Source organism: Peromyscus eremicus, chromosome 2, assembly GCF_949786415.1.
Source record: "Peromyscus eremicus chromosome 2, PerEre_H2_v1, whole genome shotgun sequence".
NCBI lineage: Eukaryota > Metazoa > Chordata > Mammalia > Rodentia > Cricetidae > Peromyscus > Peromyscus eremicus.
Window position 1 is genome coordinate 148,375,410 of NC_081417.1, and position 21,732 is coordinate 148,397,141.

Genomic DNA, 21,732 nt, shown 5'->3' on the forward strand with positions numbered 1-21,732 from the left:
ATTATGGTGGAAGTCAATACAATTCATCAAACTTAACACTTACCAAAATGAATTTTATTGTATACTCAACAACTTTTTTCTGAAAACACCTGTAATCTCAAAGTCAGGAGGTTGAGGTAGGGAGACTTTATATTCAAGACTAACCTAGACTACACAAGAATACTGTCTCAAAAAATAAAATAAAACACATTCTGAAGGACTGATTCAAAATGCTTACAACTGCCCAGGTGTAATGGCACAGGCCTTTAATTCCAGCAATGGGAGACAGACGCAGGTAGATCTATGTGAGTTCGAGGCCAGCCTGGTCTACAAAGAAGAGTTCCAGGACAGCCAGGGCTACACAGAGAAACCCTGTCTCAAAAAAACCAATAAATGGATGGATGAATGAATGAATGAATGAATGAATGAATGATAAAAATAATAAATATGACATTTACAACCTTGGTCATATTTAGGAAACAGAGTACTTCATTTCAGGGTCTTATGTAGCCCAGCCTGGCCTTGAATTTGCTATATATGACTTTGAGCTTCTGATCCTCCTGCTTCTGCCCAGAGAAGCTTCTGCTGTGATTACAGCCATACCAAATTTATGTGGTAATGCTGGGGATTGAACCCAGGGCCTCATGCATGCAAGGGGAATATGCTACCAACTAAGCTACATCTCTAGTCCTCAACTGTAAGATTTGAACAAGGGGATGAAGGGAAATAATCAGCAGACATGTTTTCTGAGCTCAGTCCCCTAGTCTCTCTCCAGCCTCCAAACCCATTAGAGTTTACCTAATGACTCTCAGACCATATTGTATCCTCTACCATACCATCCACCCAGGGTATTCCAGGTATTAGCCATCCAGGGTCAACTATCTTTCTGAGTGTGGTCTTGAGACAGGGTCTCTCTACAGCCCTGGCTGTCCTGGGACTCACTATGTAGGCTAGACTGGCCTCAAACTCACAGAGATCTGACTACCTCTGCCTCCTAAATCCTGGGATTAGATTAAATCCCCTTGCTAATAACAAAAAATAAGTGAATTACTAATATACTAATTTCATGGTGTCCAAAGAAGACATCCAGTAGCAACTGTTACAGTAACAGATCAAAATATTATGAGACATTAAGTTTTCACCTGCAGTATCAAAAAGTCCAAGAGTATATGGCTCTCCACCAATCATAACTGTGACTGCATAGTTGTCGAAAACCTAAAAACAAAACAAATACAACATTGTTAGTGAGTGAGATAGTACAATTCCTAGCCACTTATTTCCTTCCCAAGAAGACAATTCATCTTTCTATGTAACCAATCTCACCAACTATGTCCTTGCATGAGCTGAATGGTTCTTGATAACAAAATGAGAGACTGTGTCCCGGGATGTCCTACTACGTGAAGAACACAAAATCGTAAGTGGTATCACAGAAATCAGGCCTCCGACTCTAGAGAACCTTTCCATCCGTCTTCAATGAGATTGGGCAGTAAAGGAAAGGTGATTTTCATTCTTTCTGACAACTAGTAGTATTAGGAAGCTTTTGAATAAAACACTTTGCTAAATGAAAATAAACTAGCTTAAAAAAAGAAAAGGGCTAGAGCGATGGCTCAGTGGTGAAGAGCACTGTTGCTCTTCCAGAGGTCTGGAGTTCAATTCCCAGAAACCACATGGTGGCCCACAACCATCTCTAGTGGGATCTAATGCCCTTCTAGCATAAAGGCGTACATGCAGATAGAGCACTCATACATAAAAAATAAATAAATAAATCTTAAAATGAAGGGAGGGCGGGAGGGAGGGAGGGAGGGAGGGAGGGACAGAAGAAGAGAAAGGAAAGAAAAAGGAAAAAACAAATTGAGTATGGTGGAACACCCCATAATCTCCAGCACTTAGGCAGGAGAAGCAGGAAGAAAAACCAACCAAGGTCACTCTGACCTATTTGGTGAATTTAAGGACTGTCTCAAAAATAAATAAAAAAATTTCCAAATAATCCCCTTCAAGTCTAAAAAACTTAAGACAGTGCTTTGCTTCAACAATGTTCAATTTGAAGGGCGGTGGTGGCACACGCCTTTAATCCCAGCATTCAGGAGGCACAGCCAGACGGATCTTTGTGAGTTTGAGGCCAGCCTGGTCTACAGAGCGAGCTCCAGGAAAGGCGCAAAGCTACACAGAGAAACCCTGTCTTGGGGAAAAAGAAAAAAAAAAAAAAACAGAAAGAAATTATTTATTCACAGACAGCTACTTTTAATTCAGAACTGAAACTGGGCTGGAGAGATGACCCAGTGGTTAAGAGCTCATACTGTTCTTTCAGAGTTCAGTTCCCAGAACCTACATGAAGGAGGCTCACAACCACCTGTAACTCCAGCTCCAGAGGAATCTAGCACCTCTGGCCTCTGTGGGCCTCTGCAGACATGTGGACATCATGCACACACAATTAAAAAGTAATTAAATAGCCAGGCAGAGGTGGCACACGCCTTTAATCCCAGCACTCAGGAGGCAAAGCCAGGCGGATCTCTGTGAGTTCGAGGCCAACCTGGTTCACAGAGCAAGAGCCAGGACAGGCACCAAAACTACACAGAGAAACCCTGTCTCAAAAAAAACAAACAAACAAATAAATGAGATTTAAAAAATAAATAAGTAACTGATTAAAGGAAAGGAAAAAAAAAAACAGGAAAATGCCAAATGTGTTGGGTAGCATCTATCCAGATGAGCCACTTGGGAAGCTAAGGCAGAAGGATCACTTGAGTCCTAGAAACCAATATGAACAATGTAGTGAAACCTTGCCTGGGGGCGGGGGGGATTCGGAAATCAGGAAGCATTAGACAGAGATATCAAGCAGACCTCTGTGAGTTTAAGGCCAGCCTGGTCTACACAACAAGTTCCAGGAAAGCCAGGGCTACACAGTTGAGACCCAGTCTCCAAAAAAAAAAAAAAAAGGTATCAGAAAAGCTTGATTTCCAAGTCTCATCTGCAGTTGGAGCTGACTTTTCTCTCCCATGGAAGATAAGATGATGTATAAAATTCTTCAGCTCTAATCTGTCCTCTAACTGGTAACTCAGTCCACAGATGGGCATAAACATGCACTGTATACCAAATCCATTTCCATGCCAATGTAGACACCACAGATATAGAATTTACTTTGGCCTACTTACCTAAACAGGCCCATCTAAAAAATTTATTCCACTGCTGATCTTTCCCTGACGATACAAATACACAAAAAACACCCAGAAGCTCACATCAAATAAAGTCATGAAAGACTTGGAAATCACGTTCACAAGTAAAAGCTCAGACACAAGTTTCCCAAAGGATGTCTCACCCTGAGACATGATCCACATCTTTTTTTTTTTAATAAATTTATTATGTATACAGTGTTCTGCCTGCATGTTTGCCTGCGTGCCAGAAGAGGGCATCAGATCTCATTATAGATGGTTGTGAGCCACCACATGGTTGCTGGGAACTGAACTCAGGATGTCTGAAAGAGCAGCCAGTGCTCTTAACCTCTGAACCATATCTCCAGCCCCTAAGATTTGCATCTTATCTCATAAAGACCCTTGTAACTTCAAAATATCTTCTGATTAATGGGCCAACTCAAAAATGTAGTTTTAGTACCAAACTACTTTTTTTTTCTTTTTGATTTTTTTGAGACAGGATTTCTTTGTGTGGCCCTGGCTGTCCTGGAACTAACTCTATAGACCATGCTGGCCTCAAACTCATTGCGATTCACCTGCCTCTGCCTCCAAAGTGCTGGACTTAAAGGTGTGTGCCACCACCACCCAGCTATCAAATTACATCTTTAAATTCTCACCCCTCAAAAAAACTTCTTTCTCGGGGGAAAAGCAAGCAGCCAGTACTCTTAACTGTGGAGCTATCCCTCCACCTTCAGCTGTTTAATTTCAATTTTAAAGTGTAAGTAATTACCCATGAGAAGTCAAAAACCTTTAAAAATAGCAAACAATATGCTGGTGTGATGACTGAGATGGTAAGGGCACTTGCTGCCAAACATGACAACCTGAGTTCAATCCCAGGGCCCACATGATCAAAAGAGACTCCTTCAAGTTGTCCTCAACCCTCCATACAAGTGCCAAGGCAGGTGGGGTATGTACATACATACACACACCCCACAAAGTAAATAAAGATAATGAAATTTAATTTTTTTAAAAGGGCAGTTCAGGCAGGCAAAGTTTTTTTCGAAGGAGATCACATTAAAATTCCTTTCACTATCAGAAAACCTTTATACTTACAGTTGGTACATATTCCGATGGAAATTTGTTTGTTGTATAGGATATCAGGAGACATGTTTTACCAACAGCACCATCGCCAACAACAACACACTTAATTGTCTGCATTGCGGAAATAGTTTTGTATCCACTTTTAATATTTCAAATTAGATGTTGACCTACAAAGAAATTAAAAACAATTATTCTATTGACTTCTACTTATATACATGTTTTTTTCCTCTCAACTAGTAACAGGTTCAGCCACTCAAAGAAAAGAACTAGCATTACTGATAAAGCTAAAATCCTCTAAAAAGAAATATGGCAACTGCTCAGAGCAGCAGTTGCAAGGGTCCATTTGCTAAGTTTCTGGACCTGGTCGTTTTGTCTCAAGTATCAAAATCTAAAGTAGAACAGTAATCAGTATACTTCTTTTTTTAAATTACTTTTTCTAATAACAAAAAGGAAGATAGGAGAAAGAGTCCCATGTGATATATGAACTTTGTGAAAGCTTACTTTAGTATGAACACATATGTACTATATGCAAGATCAATTGCAACACAAAGAACACTGTAAACGATGGTTCATTACCCAGTCTTAGAGCTGCAGCATCCCAGAACCTAAGTAACCAAGCAGCACAGTCCATTAACCCCAGAATATGTGAGCATTAGGAACTGGACAATGATCAGGTGATCTCTGGTCAGCAGCCATGGTAGCACCAATTAGCCTAGTTATTACTCATGGCCTGAAGAGTTTCAACCTACATTTTAAAAATGAAAATATCAGCTCTTCTAACCATAGTGATTTATTTAAAAATATAATTACATGGGCTGAGGAGATAGCCCAGAGCACACAGCACTTTCCCAGACAAGCCTGACGACCTGAGCTCAGATCTCCAGAACCACATCAAAGTCAGGTGCAGTAATGAAAGTGCCAGTAATCCTAGAAGTAATCCTAGTGCCCCTCCAGGAAGGGGGAGGCAGAAGCTTGCAGCCTAGATGGTACACAAAGCAGTGAACAAGAGAAACCCTGACTCAAAACACAAGGTAAAAGACAAGGACTGCCACTCAAGGTTGCCCTCAGACCTTCACTAATACACCACAGCAGTGCAAACACATTATTACAAATGTGCCAAGAATTTACTGTAAAAAGAAAAAAAAAATTGCAAGTGGCTATGGCATTAAAATTTTGCCAGGCAGAGGTAGCAAACACCTTTAATCCCAGCACTTGGGAGACAGAGGCAAGCCAATATCTGAGTTCAAGGCCAGTCCAGTCTACAGAGCGAATTCCAGGACAGCCACGATTACATAGGGTAACCCTATCTCAAACAACAAAACAACAACAAAGAATTTGTTACACTTAACTTTGAGATATACTTCCCCTCAAAAATTTTTTTTAGATTTGTTATGAGTGTTCTGCTCATGTGTATGCCCATGCACCTACCATGTGTGTCTGGTGGCCAGGAAAGTCAGAAGAGAAAGTTGTGAGCCGCCACATGTGGCTAGAATGGAGGCCAGATCCTTTATAAGAACAAGAGTTCTTAACTACTGAGCACATCTCTTCAGTGCCCCTCCAATTTTTTTGACATCTGCGAAATCAAGGTATGAAATCCTTGTGTGTCTGTGAATGTGTGTATAGCTGTATATAAGTACATATGCACTTGTGTGCAAAAGTGTGGAGGCCATAAGACAGGCTCAAGTGTAATTCTGCAGCTGCCATGCAGCTTGCTTGCTTATTTATTTATTTATTTACTTATATTTTTGTTTTATTTATTTTTGGTTTTTCGAGACAAGGTTTCTCTGTAGCTTTTGGAGCCTGTCCTGGATCTCACTCTGTAGACCAGGCTGGCCTCGAACTCACAGAGATCCGCCTGGGATTAAAGGCGTGCACCACCACCACCACCACCACCACCACCACCACCACCACCACCTCCACCACCTCCTCCACCTCCTCCACCACCACCACCACCACCACCACCACCACCACCACCACATGGCCTAATTTGCTTTTTTGAAACAAGGTTTCTTATTGGCCTTGTGTTCACCAAGTAGAAAAGATAAACTGAGCATCAAGTACCAACTTTTCTGTGGGTTCTGGAGATTGAACTCAGGTCCTTATGCTTGTACTTTACCAACTGAGTAATCTCCCCAACCACAAAGGAACAAATACTTCCAACAGCTTTGAGAGAAATAAATAAATAAATCATCTGCATAATCCCTGGGGGGGGGGGTTACAATTTCTTGCCGGTTAGAGCTGCCATCTTATTAAACATGAAAATATAGTTCTCTGGGCCAGTAAAATGGATCAGCCAAAGAAAACACTTGCCACCAAGCCTGATGACCTGAGTTCAATCCATGGGACCTACATGGTAGGAGAAAACTGATTTCCACAAGTTGTCATCTGACAACCACATGTATATATCATGCATGGCACATATAGGCCTTCCCCCATAAACAACCAATCAATGTATAAATAAAAAAAAAAGACATAGATAGATATCTCCACTAATTCAAATATAAACCCAAGGGTTGGATGCCATGTCTATGTATTTCTAAAACTAGTTCCCTTCACAACATTGAATCACAATTTAGAAATGTTCATTAATACCTCTGTACAGGTGCCTAGAACACTTCACACATCACTGTACTTTAAACACTTAGAACAGACTGACACGTTTATAAGCTGATGAATGAATATAAAACTCACATAAAACATAAAACTACAACAGTAGTCACAGGTGATATAAACTGCCCCATTACTCACAGAAACATGGGCTGGACATGGTGATAATAATCTCAGCACTTGGAAGAAGTAGGAAAATATTGAATTTGAGGACAATCTGGGCTACAGAATAAATCCCAAACCAGCTAGGATTACATAGGCAAGACTGTCTCAAAAGATAAGACAGGCTTAGTCAATAAAATGCTTGCCTTGTAAGCACAAGGACCCGAGTTTGATTCTCAGAACACACCTAGCACAAACAAAGGCTGGGGCCTGCAAGATGGCTCAAAAGACAACTGCCACTAATTCTGATGACCTGAGTTCAACACTGGGAGCCCACACAGAAGGAAAGAACCAACTTCCAACTTGTCCTCTGATCTCCACATGTGACATGACTCTCTATGAAATCCCAAACACACACACACACACACACACACACACACACACACACACACACACACAATGAATGAATGAATGAATGAATGAATGAATGAAAAAACTTCTTAAGCTGAGCACACCTATGCATGGTGTACACATCTGCAATTCCAGAGCTAAAGAAGTAGAAAAAGGCTGATCACTGGAGCTTACTAGCCAGCCATACTAGCCTATTTGGTGAGTTTCAGACATGTGTACCAAAACACTGAACCATGGTGACCACCAAATCCATAGTCAAATGGGAAGAGGTAAACAGCCTTGGCACCCATTTGCAGCTAGCACTTGAGGTGAGGGCAGTTTTGTGAAATAGGTTAGTATGCTGTGAAAGTTACATTAACTGACATGGCGTGAGAAAAAGATACTACATTCACACTAACCCAAAATACTACTAAAGTTGTTTTCATTTTAAATACACTTGACCCTAAAGCACTCCATTTTGTCTAGGTACAAGAAAGAGGAGACACTACAGGAAATCAGAAAAGAATTATTCAATTCCACAAGTCTTTCTTGCCAATCCAACAGAATGACTAGAGTCTGGCTACCAGATTAGGTAGAATATATAAAACCAAAACTCTGCCTCTATCTCTCTCTCTCCTGTCTAATCCACTTACCTTGGAGACTGCAGTTTACATAACCTTAGCATAAATTGTGGTAGTTATCTATATACAGCTTTAAAAAAAAATTTTTTTTTACAGCCAGGCATGTGGTGCACACCTTTAATCCCAGCACTCAGGAGGGAGGGCAGCCTGCTCTAGATGGTGAGTTCCAGGACAGCCAGGGCTTGTTAATATAGAGAAACCCTGGGGTGGGGGACCAAAAATACAAGATGAAAAGTGAGAAAGACACTTGACATCAACCTCTGGCCTCACACATATACACATAAACACACACAAAAAGTGCTCATACTACAAAACAGTCCAAATTTACATGCATGTACATTGTCCTGTTTGGCTCTACATCACACAACATGTGAGGTGATGCAAATATCCTACTAAGAACACAACACTGCTTGGGAATTCCTCCCAAAAACCTTGATGCCGGGAGGTGGTGACAACACCTTTAATCCCAGCATTTGGGTGGTAGGGGCAGAGTTCTCTGAGTTCAAGGATAGCCTGGTCTACAGAATGAATTCCAGGACAGCCAAGGCTGTTACACAGTGAAACTCTGTCTTGAAAAAAAAAAAGAAAAAGTTTGACAGAGTCTCATGTATCCCCAAATGGCCTCAGAGACAGGGATAGAAGCCAGAATTTTGTATATGCTAGGTAATTGAACTACATCCTCAGTTCCCAAACATTTCTTCTATACCTCCATCATAGCTACCTTTTTTCCCAAAACAAGAAATACACTGTTAACTGTTTTTGAACACTGGAATAAATATTTCAACTTATTGTATTAATTCTCCAAATATTACTCAAAAGAACCAAGACAAAGAATGAGAAAGTTAGAATGGAAGGTCTTTTAATGAACTAATTTTCTAGGTAAGAAAATTAAGCACTAGGTGAGGCAGCTCATACCTACAGTCCCAACACCTGGGAGGTAGAGGCAGGAACATGACAGCAAATTCTAGGACAGTGTTCTGTATAGCCCTCAGGCTCCATAGAGAAAAAGAGGAAAGGAGAAAAGTATAACTTGAAAGACTTGCCTCAAAGCCAGAAAGCTAATATGTATGCATCACGCCATTCTTTTCCAACTCTAAACTTTTTACACAAATGGTGGTACATGCCTGTCATCTCAGCAAAAGGATCATGAGTTCAATGCCAATCTAGGCTATATAATGAAAATGTACATGTGAGTGCACATTCACGCATATTTATGTCACACATAGAGTTGTTTTAACTTTATAGTTTTCAGAACCATCAGTAAACAGGAATTCTTCAAAAGTCAAAACAAAAAGCTGGGCTTAACTGGAGAGATGGCTCAGTGGTTCAATTCCCAGCAACCCTATGGTGGCTCACAACCATCTATAGTGGGATCTGATGGCCCTCCTCTGGTATGCAGGTGTATATGCAGACAGAGCACTCATATACTTAAAAAAATGAAATCTTTTGCCAGGTGGTGGTGGTGGTGGTGGTGGTGGTGGTGGTGGTGCACACCCTTAATCCCAGCACTTGGGAGGCAGAGCCAGGCGGATCTCTGTGAGTTCGGGGCCAGCCTGTTCCACAGAGCGAGATCTAGGACAGGCATCAAAAACTACCAGAGAAACCTTGTCTCAAAAAAAAAAAAAAAAAAATCGCTGAGCATGATAGCAAATGCCTATAATCCTAGCACTAAGAAAACAAAAGCTTGTATGTCAGAATTTCAAGGCCATCCCAGCTGCATATCTGAGGCAAGCCTGGGCTACCATGAAATGGGAGGGTGGGGGCTTGCTTAAATAAGTAAGTACAGCTCAGTAGTAGACAATGTGCTTTTCACATAAAGCCTTGATTTCAATCCCCAACACTTTTTTTTTCAAGTCAATTGTTAAATATTTAAATAAGCTATATAATTTTCAACTTGGTATTTCAAAATAGTTTGAAAACAATACACAGGGCTGGAGAGATGGCTCAGAGGTTAAGAACACTGAACTGTTCTTCCAGAGGTCCTGAGTTCAATTCCCAGCAACCACATGGTGGCTCACAACCATCTGTAATGAGATTTGGCGCTCTCTTCTGTACACTAAATAAATAAATCTTTAAAAAAAAAAAAAGAAAGGAAGGAAGGAAGGAAGGAAACAATACACAATAATGTATGAAGATACCATAAAACATTTTATTAGGAGAATGGAGATTAAAATTCTCCCTCTATAATTTTTTTCACTCATTCAACAGATTTTATTGAGAATCTGATATGTGCCAAACTTTATACCATTCAAAGCCATCTCTAATGTATGGAACAAAGTTCATGCCCCCTAGAGACAACAAGCCTACTGGGTACAGATAGTATGGATTTATCACTTCCATATATTCTTCTTGACATCACTGATGACTGATGCCTTTCTCAGCAGTTATTCAGAAAGATCAACAGGAACTCAGAAGTAGAACACAGGCCTATTCTCAGGTTCAATCCCCACTAAGCAAAAGAGAGAAGGGAGGCAACAATTCTACTCTTAGGAAGACTTGGGCCTGGTTTACTGATGGTTCTGCACCTTACATAGGCTCCACCCAGAAGTGGACAGCTGCAACCCTTCTGGGATAACCCTGAAAAACACCAGCGAAGGGAAATCGTCCCATTGGGCAGAACTTCCAGCAGTACACATGGTCATTCATTTTGTTTGGAAGGAAAAATGACCAGATGTTAAGATTATTCATTTGCTATAGCCAATAGACTGGCTGGCTGGTTAGGGACTAAAAAGAGAATGATTGGAAAATTGATGAGAAAACATCTGGTGAAGATGTAATGAACTTCTCCAAATGGACAAAGGATGTGAAGATACTTGTGTCCCATGTAAATGTTCATCAAAAGATGACTTCAGCAGAGGACAATCAAGTAGATAGGATGACCCATTCTGTGGACAGTCAGCCTCTTTCTCCAGCGATCCCTGTTGTTGCCCAATGGTCCCATGAACAAAGTGGTCATGGTGACAGAGACTGGGGTTATGCATAGGATAGACAACATGGAGTTCCATGCACCAAGGCTGACCTGGCTATAGCTGCTGCTGAGTGCCAGATCTGCCAACAGCAGAGACCAACACTGAGCCCCAAATATGGCACCATTCCCCAGCTGACCAGCATCAAATATCCCAGCAAAACAAATGTTTTTCTTTAGTGGTTCTACTATCTTGTTAATCACAGCTGATTCTTCAGCCCCAGCTAACCAGAATCACAAATTCTTAACTCAAAATAGCAAACAGCTCTGACAGAGTCATTAAGGGACTCTCAAACTTCCCTCTGAAATTTCACAGGCAAGCCTCCATTGTCTACATTGCTCTTAGCATTCTTACCTTCAAAGCTTCTACAGAACAACTCACCAAGCCTTAACACTTAATGGCTTTTCCAGCCCAAAGTTCTAAGCCTTTAATTTGCTTATAGGTCAAGAGTCACAATTGGTAGCCTTGAAGGACATCAGTATTGTCTTACCTGGCATCATCTTCAGGGAAAGTCACTGCTGGTTTTGCAAACAATGACAGATTAATTTCCCCAGTCAAAGGTGGAAAAGGCAGTATTTTAGGGGGTGGGAAGTGAGTACATCTTCTGCTGAAGGTGGAAAGACTTTTTTCCTCAGCTGAGATAAACCTTTGAGTGTGGTGATATACTGTTTCTAACCTAAGACATAAAAGCTGCCTGAAGATTAAAGGACAGAGCCAGCCAGAGATAGCCACAGAGGTCAGGCAGTGGTGGCACACACCTTTAATCCTAGCACTTAGGAGGCAGAGGCAGAGATCCGTCTGTATTTCTGTGAGTTCAAGGCCACACTGGGCTACACAAGACTAATCCAGCCTAAAAGAGAAACAGAGCCAGGCAGTGGTGGCATACACCTTAATTCCAGTACTTGGGATCATACACCTTTAATCCCAGCACTAGGAAGGTTGAGACAGGAGGTGATATGGCTAGGCAGAGAAAGGAATATAAGGCGGGAGGAGACAGAAACTCGGGCTCCTTCAGGCTGAGGAATTGGTTAAGGTTAAGAGGTGGTAGCTGTGGCTTGCTCTGCTTCTCTGATCTTTCAGCTCTCACCCTGATAATCTGGCTCTGGGTTTTTATTAAGACTAATTAGGATTTATGCAACACTTGAGAATCTGAGAATTCAAAGTTCTCAGCCTCAATAGGGTCTTCCCACATATGTCCATCCCAAGCTACAGAATTCCACTCTTTATTAATTCCCTTACTTTAACCACCACAAGACTTGAATTTTCACTATAATTCAGCTAGTCTTATATTAAGAGCTTGGATTTCATTTTCCACAACTTGAGCTCTGTGGCTGCTAGAGAGAAGATTCTCTTTCAGGGCACACTTAGAAACCTTTAAACTGTTTGTGCACATCTGAAGCCTATCACTGAGTTCATTGTTGTCCTTCACCATATTCTGAGATGCTAGAAGTTGGGTTAATTTTTGTTTTTGTTTGTTTTGGGTTTTTTTTTTTTTTTTCCAAGACAGGTTTTTCTATGTAGCCTTGGCTGTCCTGGAACTCATTCTGTAGACCAAGATGGCCTTGAACTCAGAGATCCAACTGCCTCTGCCCCGAGTGTTAGAATTAAAGGCGTGTGGCCACCACCATCTGGCTGAAGTTGGTTAATTTTATCACGGAGCTCATTCTTTTCCTTTGTCAATTTATCCAGGGATGCTAGGAACAACCAATCAGCATCATAATTTTCCTTATTTTTCTACAAATTGTCAAAAGCTTTATATAAAGCTGTATATACAGTCACCAAATACTTTATTATCACAAAATTACTGAATCAGGATAATAAATGCATTAATCTCCTTAAGTTTGTAAAATAGTTCATACCATGGGCTTTCAATACTCTTTAAGCTTCTAGGAGAGGTTTCAGTACCTGGAGAACCTTCAGTAACTGGAGGTGTTGGCAAATTGGAAAGCCTATTCCTGATACTTAAAATATCCATCCTTATACTTCTGTTGCTCTAAAACCACTTCTGGTACCATAATTTGGATTAGTCAAGGTTCTCTAGAGGAATATCTATCTAAAAATAGACAGATAGATATGCATAGAGATGGACAGACAGATAAGCATAGAGATAGATAGACAGAAAGACAGTCAGTCAACCAACATAAGGTCTAAGAATCTAGTAACTGTTCAGTCCACAAGGCTGGATGTCTCAGCAGGTCTTTAGTATACACCAGAATTCTGAAGTAGGCTCTAATACCAGTGAAGGAATGGACTTGCCAGCAAGAACAAGCAGGCAAAGAGCGAAAGCTCCTTCCATATGCTATATAAAATGTACTAGAAATTGTGGCCCAGATCAAAGGTAGATTTTCCCACCTCAAAAAATGTAGATTAAAGGTGCATCTTCACACACTTCATCTAAAAAATCAGGTAACATATACCAGGTAACAGCTGTATTTACTTCAGCTCTGAGACAGACCGAGTGCAGCAGGGCTACAATCTTTTACTTTACTTCTAAGAATCTCACACTGCCAAGATAAATTGTTAATCGATGACCAGCCACTTCAATTGTCCAATATGATTTGTGCTTATTCAAAGTCTACCTTTTTTCAAATCATCACCAACCTTCCTTCCACCCAAAACCTCACCTCTGCAAAACCTCCCCTACTTCTTCTATATTTCAAAAACTGCCAGCTGTCTGACCTCCTGCTATGGTTTGAAAGCTTAACCAGGCCAAATACTTAACCAGCCAAATGCTTAACCAGGCCAAAATGCTTCTAGTTTCTGGTCTCCACGCCTTATATCTTTCTGTTTTTGCTATCACTCTCTGGGATTAAAGACTCACTTCTTGGGATTAAAGGCGTGTGTCACCATGCCTGGCTGTTTCCAATGTGGCCTTGAACTCATAGAGATCCAGAGGGATTTCTACCTCTGGAATGCTAGGATTAAAGGCGTGTACTACCACTGCCTAACTTCTATGTTTAATACTGTGGTTGTTCTGTCTCTGACCCCAGATACGTTTATTAGCATGCACAATATTTTGGGGAACACAATACCACATGTTTGTTATCTAAAGTAATAAATATTGGGGAAGCATGAAATTTTCAAAGACAAGTAATATTAACTTTTTAGATTTTTTTTTTTTTTTTTTTTTTTTTTTTTTTTTTTTTTTTTGGTTTTTTCGAGACAGGGTTTCTCTGTGTAGCTTTGCGCCTTTCCTGGAACTCACTTTGGAGACCAGGCTGGCCTCGAACTCACTGAGATCCGCCTGGCTCTGCCTCCCGAGTGCTGGGATTAAAGGCGTGTGCCACCACCGCCTGGCTAGATTTTTTATTTATTATAATTGTATGTAAGTGTGTACAATCTGTTCGTGTGCCATGGTGCACGAGGAGGTCAGAGGACCACTTTTACCACTCAGTTCGTTCCTTCCACCATCGATTCCAGGATCTAAACTCAGGTGTCAGGCTTGCTGGGTCACCTCACCAGCCTGTTTATTTTTCCTGAGATAGGGTCCTATATATCCCATGAAGTTACTTCACAGAACTGCTACAAAGAGAAACAAGCTAATGCATATAAAGCAACTAGTATAGCACCAGCACAGGGCTGAGTAACGGGCACCTTACAGTTATCCCCAATTTAAACTTACAGAAACCAAAACAGCCCTATGGTGTAGCTGTAACTACTAATAAGAACTCAAAACTCTCCTTATTTCCACCTGCCAAGGTTGTCAAATCTGATCACTCCTTTGGAAAATCTCATTCTGATCTCAGACACAACTTAAACTCTGCATCTGTAATCTGTAGCCCAATGACTAGGAGTGGTATAGAAAGGATTATAGCCTACCTTTATTTTGCGGGGGGGGGGGGGGGACACCACGACGACGATGACGACGACGACGACGACGACGACGACGACGACGACGACGACGACACAGTATTATTTAGTCACAAAATAAATCTAGTCCCCATATATGCCCAAGGATAGACTAGTAGCAAACATCATGAGTTGGTTTTTTTGTTTTGTTTTGTTTTCAAGACAGGGTTTTTCTGTGTAGCCTTGGCTGTCCTAGAACTTACTCTGTAGACCAAGCTGGCCTTAAACTCAAAAGATCTGCCTGCCTCTGCCTCCCCAGTGCTGGGATTAAAGGCATGCACTACCACCAGCTGCATCATTAATTTTCAAATCAAATGGCATAAAACTCATTAGCCACATGTGTGTGACTATACAATGTGAATGTCATCACTTCATTTGTGAAGGAACACAGCGGTATCAGCATATAGCCGATGAGAATGAACTGGATTACTCCCATATACAGTACTTAACCCTCAGGTATGCATGCCCATTATCCGTGTGAAATAATTCAGGTAAGAGCAGCCATAGTGGCATTCTATAATCCACCAGCACTTGTGAAGTTGAGGAAGGAGGACTGCTGTGGGCTCAAGACCAGTACGAGCAAGATAGTGAATTCTAAGAAAGCCTGGGCTACAGAGTAAGACCCTGTCTCAAAAAGCAAACGGGGCCTGGAAAGATGTCTTAGTGGTTAAAAGCACTGGCTGCTCTTCCAGAGGACCCAGATTTGACTTCCACCACCCATATGGTGGCTAAAAATCATCTATAACTACAACTCCAGGGGCCTCTGTAGGCAATGTACACATGGTACATAGATACATATGCAAGCAAAACACCCATACATATAAAATAAAAATAAATCTTTAATTTAAAAAAAAACAACTTAAAAGACTCTTAATTAAGCAATCTGTCACAGCAAGATAGATTTTATACCATGAAGTAAAAGACAAATATACACTCCTGAAAATGAAGTAAATATTAACAAACTATTTGATGAGGAGATTACAGTAAGAATTGTCCTCAAACTATTAGGGCCTACTACACAAACACTTGCTTTAAAAAAATACCAGGACCAGACTTTAGTTTCTCAGCCATCTTGGCAGCTGCCTTGATTAAAGGCCATCCACACCTAAGAAGGAAAATGGTAGCCACAAACACAACAAAAAACATCTCTAGAGTGGGTCAACTCTAGGCTCCAACTTGCTATGCAAAGTGCAAAATATAAGCTGGTACAGGCAGACTCTGAAGACGGACCAGAAAGGGCAGAGCAAACTTGGTCACTTTTGCCAACAAGTGCCCCAGCAGTGAGGAAATCTGAAACAGAATACTATTTTGTGTTGACCAAAACTAGTGTCCATCACTACAAGAGCAATAATACTAAGTTGGGCACAGTATGTGGAAAATATTACAGAAGGAGCACATGGCTACCTAATCAGTCCATTCCAATATGAGAAGCATGTCAGAACAGATGGGAGAAAAATAAATCTGGGAAACCTTTTAAAATAATATCTGCCAGAGCTTGTTTTTGTTACTGTTGTTGGTAGTGGTGGTGTTGGGTGTTTGTTTCAAGACAGGCTCTCACTATGAAACCCTGGCCTGTAACTCAAGAGATTTGCCTGCTGGGTTAAACATGTGTGCACCTAACCAAAGTTTATTTTCAAAGTATGTGAGAGGTTGAAGAGATGGTTCAACAGTTAAAAGCACTGGCTGGTCTTCCAGAGGATCCGGGTTCAGTTACCAACACCATCTGTTGGGCTCACAACCACCTATAACTCCAGTCCCTGAGGATCCAATGCCTTCTGGGCTCTGTGGGACACCACACACATGTGTGGTATACAGATATACATGCAAGAAAACACCCATACACCTAAAAGTAAAGTAAAAATAAGTTTTTTGTGCATGTGTTTACATGTATGTCAAAACCAACAAGCAATCTCCCATGCGAGGGCAAATATCCAAATTGCATATATTCTTTGACCTGACAATTCCACTGGTAAGTCTATCTCAAAAAAAAAAAAAAAAAAAAAAAAATAGTCTATAAAACAAGGAGTTCACACAGCAGCCTTGCTTATAGGAGCAAAAGGCAAGACTAACTATACACCCAATATAAAACTGTACGGATGTTATAAAGAAATGCCATAAAAATGTTTTAAGGCATGAGCTGTACTGACTGCTATGGAGAAAACTAAGTCTTCACCAAAATGTGTATGGAAGTCAACCTCTACTACTTCAGAATTTGTTCTGTGCAAGGCATGGTGCCACATGCCTTTAATACTAGCATTTGGAAGGCAAACCTGTTAATTCAAGGCCAGACTGATGAAGGGAATTCAGGCCAGCCAGAGAGATACAGAGTGAGACCCTGTCTCAAAAAAAAAAAAAGAAAAAGAAAAAAGTCTTTAGTAGCATTACCTTTAAAGAGGTAATTAAAGAAAATGAGGCCATATGGGTGGGCTCTATCCATGACTAGTATATTTATAAGAAAAGATTAGAAACAAGGTTATGACTGACACAGTGACAGAGCATTTGCAGAACCAAGTGTAGGTATGATCCCCAGCACTGACATCACACTCCCAACAAAAACGGCATGGTAGAACACATGTGTAATCCTAGCACTTGGTAAACTGAGGCAGGAAGTTCACTGCAACTTCAAGGCCTGCCTGAGCAACACAGCAATAACCAGGCTAGGCCATGACTAAGAGTAAGACTGTCTTTAAAATGATGGAAGGAAGTAGCCCTGAGGTGGTGACAACACCTTTAATCCCAGCACTCATGAGTTCCAGGACAGCCAGGCTGTTACATAAAGAAATCCTGTGTGTGTGTGTGTGTGTGTGTGTGTGTGTGTGTGTGTTTAGGGGGGGTGCTGATAAGGAAATAGCTTACTTTTGAAAGTGCTTTGCTGCTCACACATAAGGACCCAAGTTTGGATGCACAGAATCCACATTAAAAGCAGTGCATCTGGCCAGGCAGGGGTGGCGCACGACTTTGCTCCCAGCACTCAGGAGGCAGAGACAGGTGGATCTGAGTTTGAAGCCAGCCTGGTCTACAGAGTGAGTTCCAGGACAGCCAGGGCTACACAGAGAAACTGTCTCAAAAAGCAAACAAACAAACAAACAAACAAACAATATCAGGTAAAGGCTACAGATAAAAAGAAAACTAAGGGTTGAGGACAAGGCTCAGATAGTAGTGTGCTTGCCTAACACACACAAAGCTTGAGTTCAAGCTCCCTATCTTGAGCACCACAGAAAACCAGTCACGGCTGTGGAAACCTGAAACCCTGCACTCAGGAGGTGGAGGCAGCAAAGTTCAAACTTGGCTACACAGTGAACTTGAGGTCAACCTGGGCTACATGAGACCCTGTGCCTCTCCTTTAAAAAGGAAAGAGGGAGGGAAGGAGGGAGGAAAATACTTGGGCCTAGATGGCTCAATCGATAAAGACACATGCTACCAAGTCTTAGCCACCTCTTCATTTTCTTCAAATCCTTATCTATAACTCCGATGTAAATTTTATGACAGATTTGTCTTGTTCTTTAGTCACTGGTCCACCACCAACACTAGGAACTATAACTGTTACAAAGCAAGCACACAAAGGGTCCTAAAGTTCCTAAATTAGTAAGACAATGAATGTGGTTTAGATATGCATCAAGTCAGCCGGGTGGTGGTGGTGCATGCCTTTAATCCCAGCACTCGGGAGGCAGAGGCAGGCGGATCTTTGTGAGTTCGAGGCCAGCCTGGTCTGCAGAGCGAAGGCGCAAAGCTACACAGAGAAACCCTGCCTCAAAAAGAAAAAAAAAAAAAAGAAATTCCAATCAATAGACATGCATCAAGTCAAAACTTGTTCTTTGAACTCAAAATAAACTCTTTATAATATACTCCTCTAGCTTCCTGATCTACTATCTGCATAAAGAATCAAAAAGAAATTAGACACAGCAGTAAAAAAAAAACACCCTCAGATAAATCAAAGTCATGCACATATCTTGTGCTCATCATGGTGTTGCCCAAACAAAGGCTGATGGGAATGCTGAAGGTGATAAAGCCAAAGTACAGAGGTGAAGAACAAGGGCTAGAAGACACATGGGGCTGTCTACAAGGCCTCTACAAAGAGGGGAGAAAGTACCTCTTTGTAAAGGAATAGGAAAAACAATACAAAAAATGGAGATGCCAAACAGACCAAGCACAGAAAGCTGAAGGTGCTGGTGACAGGAAAAAAGTGTGTGCTTTTTTTGGTTATTGTGTACTTCTAGTGACTTGTCATACCTTATCAAATTATATAAAAATGCAGAACTTAATTTTGCATTTTCGTTAAGATACAATGACAGCACACAGAACACTTCATTGTTTTGGATGGAAAGAGCATGCGTCACTAACAGACTGTTTCCCAAACTTTACTAATGTGGGAGGAAAGCACACTGTTCCCTGCTGGTTCTCAGGAGGGATTCCCTGATGTTGACACAATGCCAATCTCAGCACAAATGCCTTCTGATGTGGGAAACCCAAATTCATTTCTATCTTCCTCCCTCTCCACCATCAACATGTACTTAGCTCCCTTTTCTGTTTCCTGTATGTGGTGTATACATATGTGCCTATGTATGTTTCATGTATGTTCGAGCACTTAAGGTTGTTATCTGGGAATCTATCTCTATCTCTATCTCTCTTCTACCTTTATACACTAATGCAAGGTCTCTCAGTCAAATACAGAGTTCACCAACATGCTTAGTCTTGCTCATCAGCTTGCTCTGGGGAATCCCATCTCTGACTTCTCAAGCTGGTATTACAGGTAGGATATCATGACCACTGGCTTTCCTCACACTTGATTTACCCATTGATCTATTTGCCCAGTCCCTAAATCCCTTTTAAACCAGACACGTTAGAACTATTTGCCTTTGTGTATATGTGTGTTTTGCCTGCACCTTGTGTGTTATGTGCAGCACCCATGGGAAGATTTGCCTGCCTCCGCTTCCCAAATGCTGGGATCAAGGCTGTACCACCACAAAGAGTAGATATGTTTTATTTTGTTTTGTTTTGTTTTTAAATGGGCTATGTGCTAGGGATGTAGCTCAGTTAACAGAGTGCTTGCCCAACATGCATGAAGCCCTGATCTCCAAAACCCACATAAATCTAGCATAGTAGTGCATACCCCTGATTCTAGCACTTGGGAGGTGGAAACAAGAAAACCAGAAGTTCAAAGTCATCCCCAACTACAAAAAGAGTTCAAGGCCTGCTTGGGATTCATGAGCGAAAGAAAAGAGAGAGAGGGGTTGGGGATTTAACTCAGTGGTAGAGCGCTTACCTAGCAAATGCAAGGCCCTGGCTTCGGTCCTCAGCTCTCTGGGAGAGAGAGGGAGAGAGGGAGAGAGAGGGGAAGAGACTGAGACTGGCTAAATAGCTCAAAGGAAAATAGTTTCTACTATGTAAATTTAATGATTTGAGTTCAATAGCCAGAACCCACATTAATGGTATAAGAACAGACTCGACAAAGTTGTCCTCTAAACTTCACATGAGCTGTGGCAGAAGTGTACACACACACAATTTTAATTTTAAATCACACACGCACAGATTTTTATAAGTTATGTTTATGATTTTGTGTTGGGCCACATTAATAACTATCCTGGGCCACACCACCAGCCCCAGCAGTATTTGGTTCTGTGACAGTAGGAAAAATAAAAATGTAAAGGAGATAACAATCTCCACCTGGAAATTTTAGGATTCATTAGATTAGTCTGTGGGAGGGATGGTTATAAAAACATTTAGATGTGAAGTAAACACAGCTTCTAAGGGGTGGGGCCTAAGAGGTAGTAATAGGGAGAGCAAACACCTACACAGCTTTGCCTGCAGGTGATGAGTCTTAAAACATTTCATATACACTAACTGATACAATCTTCCACACTGTGAGGCAGGTGCTGTTACCAGCCTTATTTTTTGTTTTGACTTTTATTTGAAACAGGTCTCATGTAGCTCAGACTGGCATCTAACTTCTACAGCCAAGGCTTATGATCTTAAACTCCAGATCTTCCAACCCTCCTTCTAAGTGCTGGGATTACAGGCCTGAGTTACCTGACAGGCTTGCTAGCTTCACTTTTCAAAGGATAAACTGAAGTCACAAAGCATGACATAAGATTGTACATGGCTAATAAATGACAGATCAAAGATTTCAACTCAGGCAGTCTGGCTCCAAAGTCTATGCTTCTAACCCCTCTAAGCAGCAGCATCTCCAGAAATCACGGCAGCAGAACTAAAACAGCAGATGGAAATAAAGAACCTCAAGAAAATGATGTGTTAAAGCAGGAAGTGTTAAAGAAAATAATGAGCAACACAGCCAAGTCAGAGGTTCTCTTCCTGTGACAGTGCACCAACATGGCAGCCTAGGTACTCAATTTAAAAAGAAACTGGAGAAGGCTCAGCTGTTAAAAGCACTTGCTACTCTTGCAGAGGACCCAAGTTGGTTCCCAGCACCCACAGCCAGCCCTAACTCTAGTTCCAGAGGATCCAACCATCTCTTCTGGCCTTTGTGGACACCAGGCATGCACATGGTGCATATATAAGCATAAATGCAGACAAAACACTCATTCACACAAAGTAAATCTAAACTCACACTCTCTCTCTCTCTCTCTCTCTCTCTCTCTCTCTCTCTCTCTCTCTCTCTCTCTCAGCTGGGTCAGGTAGCTCAAGTTTGTAATCCTAACTACTGAGAGAAACTGAGGGAAGAGTATGGCAAATTCAAGGCCAACTTGATAACTTAATGAGACTCTTAAATTTTTTAAAATTAATAACTTAATTTTTTTTTGAGACATGATCTCTTGTAATTCAGACTGGCCTAGAACTCTATATCACCAAGGCTGACCTTAAACTTCTTCCACACCCTCCTGTACTCCCCAAGTGTTAAGATTATAGGAATGTGCTACCTTGACCAGTTTAATTTTTCTCAACTGCAAGAAGGACACATTTAGGTGACAAAATATTTGTAGTCTCTTCATGGAATAAATACAGTCTGAGACCAAT

The 21,732-nt window shown here is 41.2% G+C and overlaps 1 protein-coding gene across 4 annotated transcripts in view; it reads right to left on the reverse strand.

The window, feature by feature from the left end:
• The window catches only part of Cdc42 (cell division cycle 42), a 42,078-nt gene that overhangs the window by 12,978 nt on the left and 7,368 nt on the right, over positions 1–21,732 (reverse strand). For all 4 annotated transcript variants that reach the window (XM_059255219.1, XM_059255217.1, XM_059255220.1 and 1 more), the window contains exons 2-3: positions 4,218–4,372; positions 1,122–1,194 (exon numbers count right to left, since the gene is read on the reverse strand). In XM_059255219.1, the coding sequence (XP_059111202.1) occupies positions 1,122–1,194; positions 4,218–4,322 (178 nt within the window). In that variant the 5' untranslated portion in view covers positions 4,323–4,372. The remainder of the gene's footprint in view (positions 1–1,121; positions 1,195–4,217; positions 4,373–21,732) is intronic.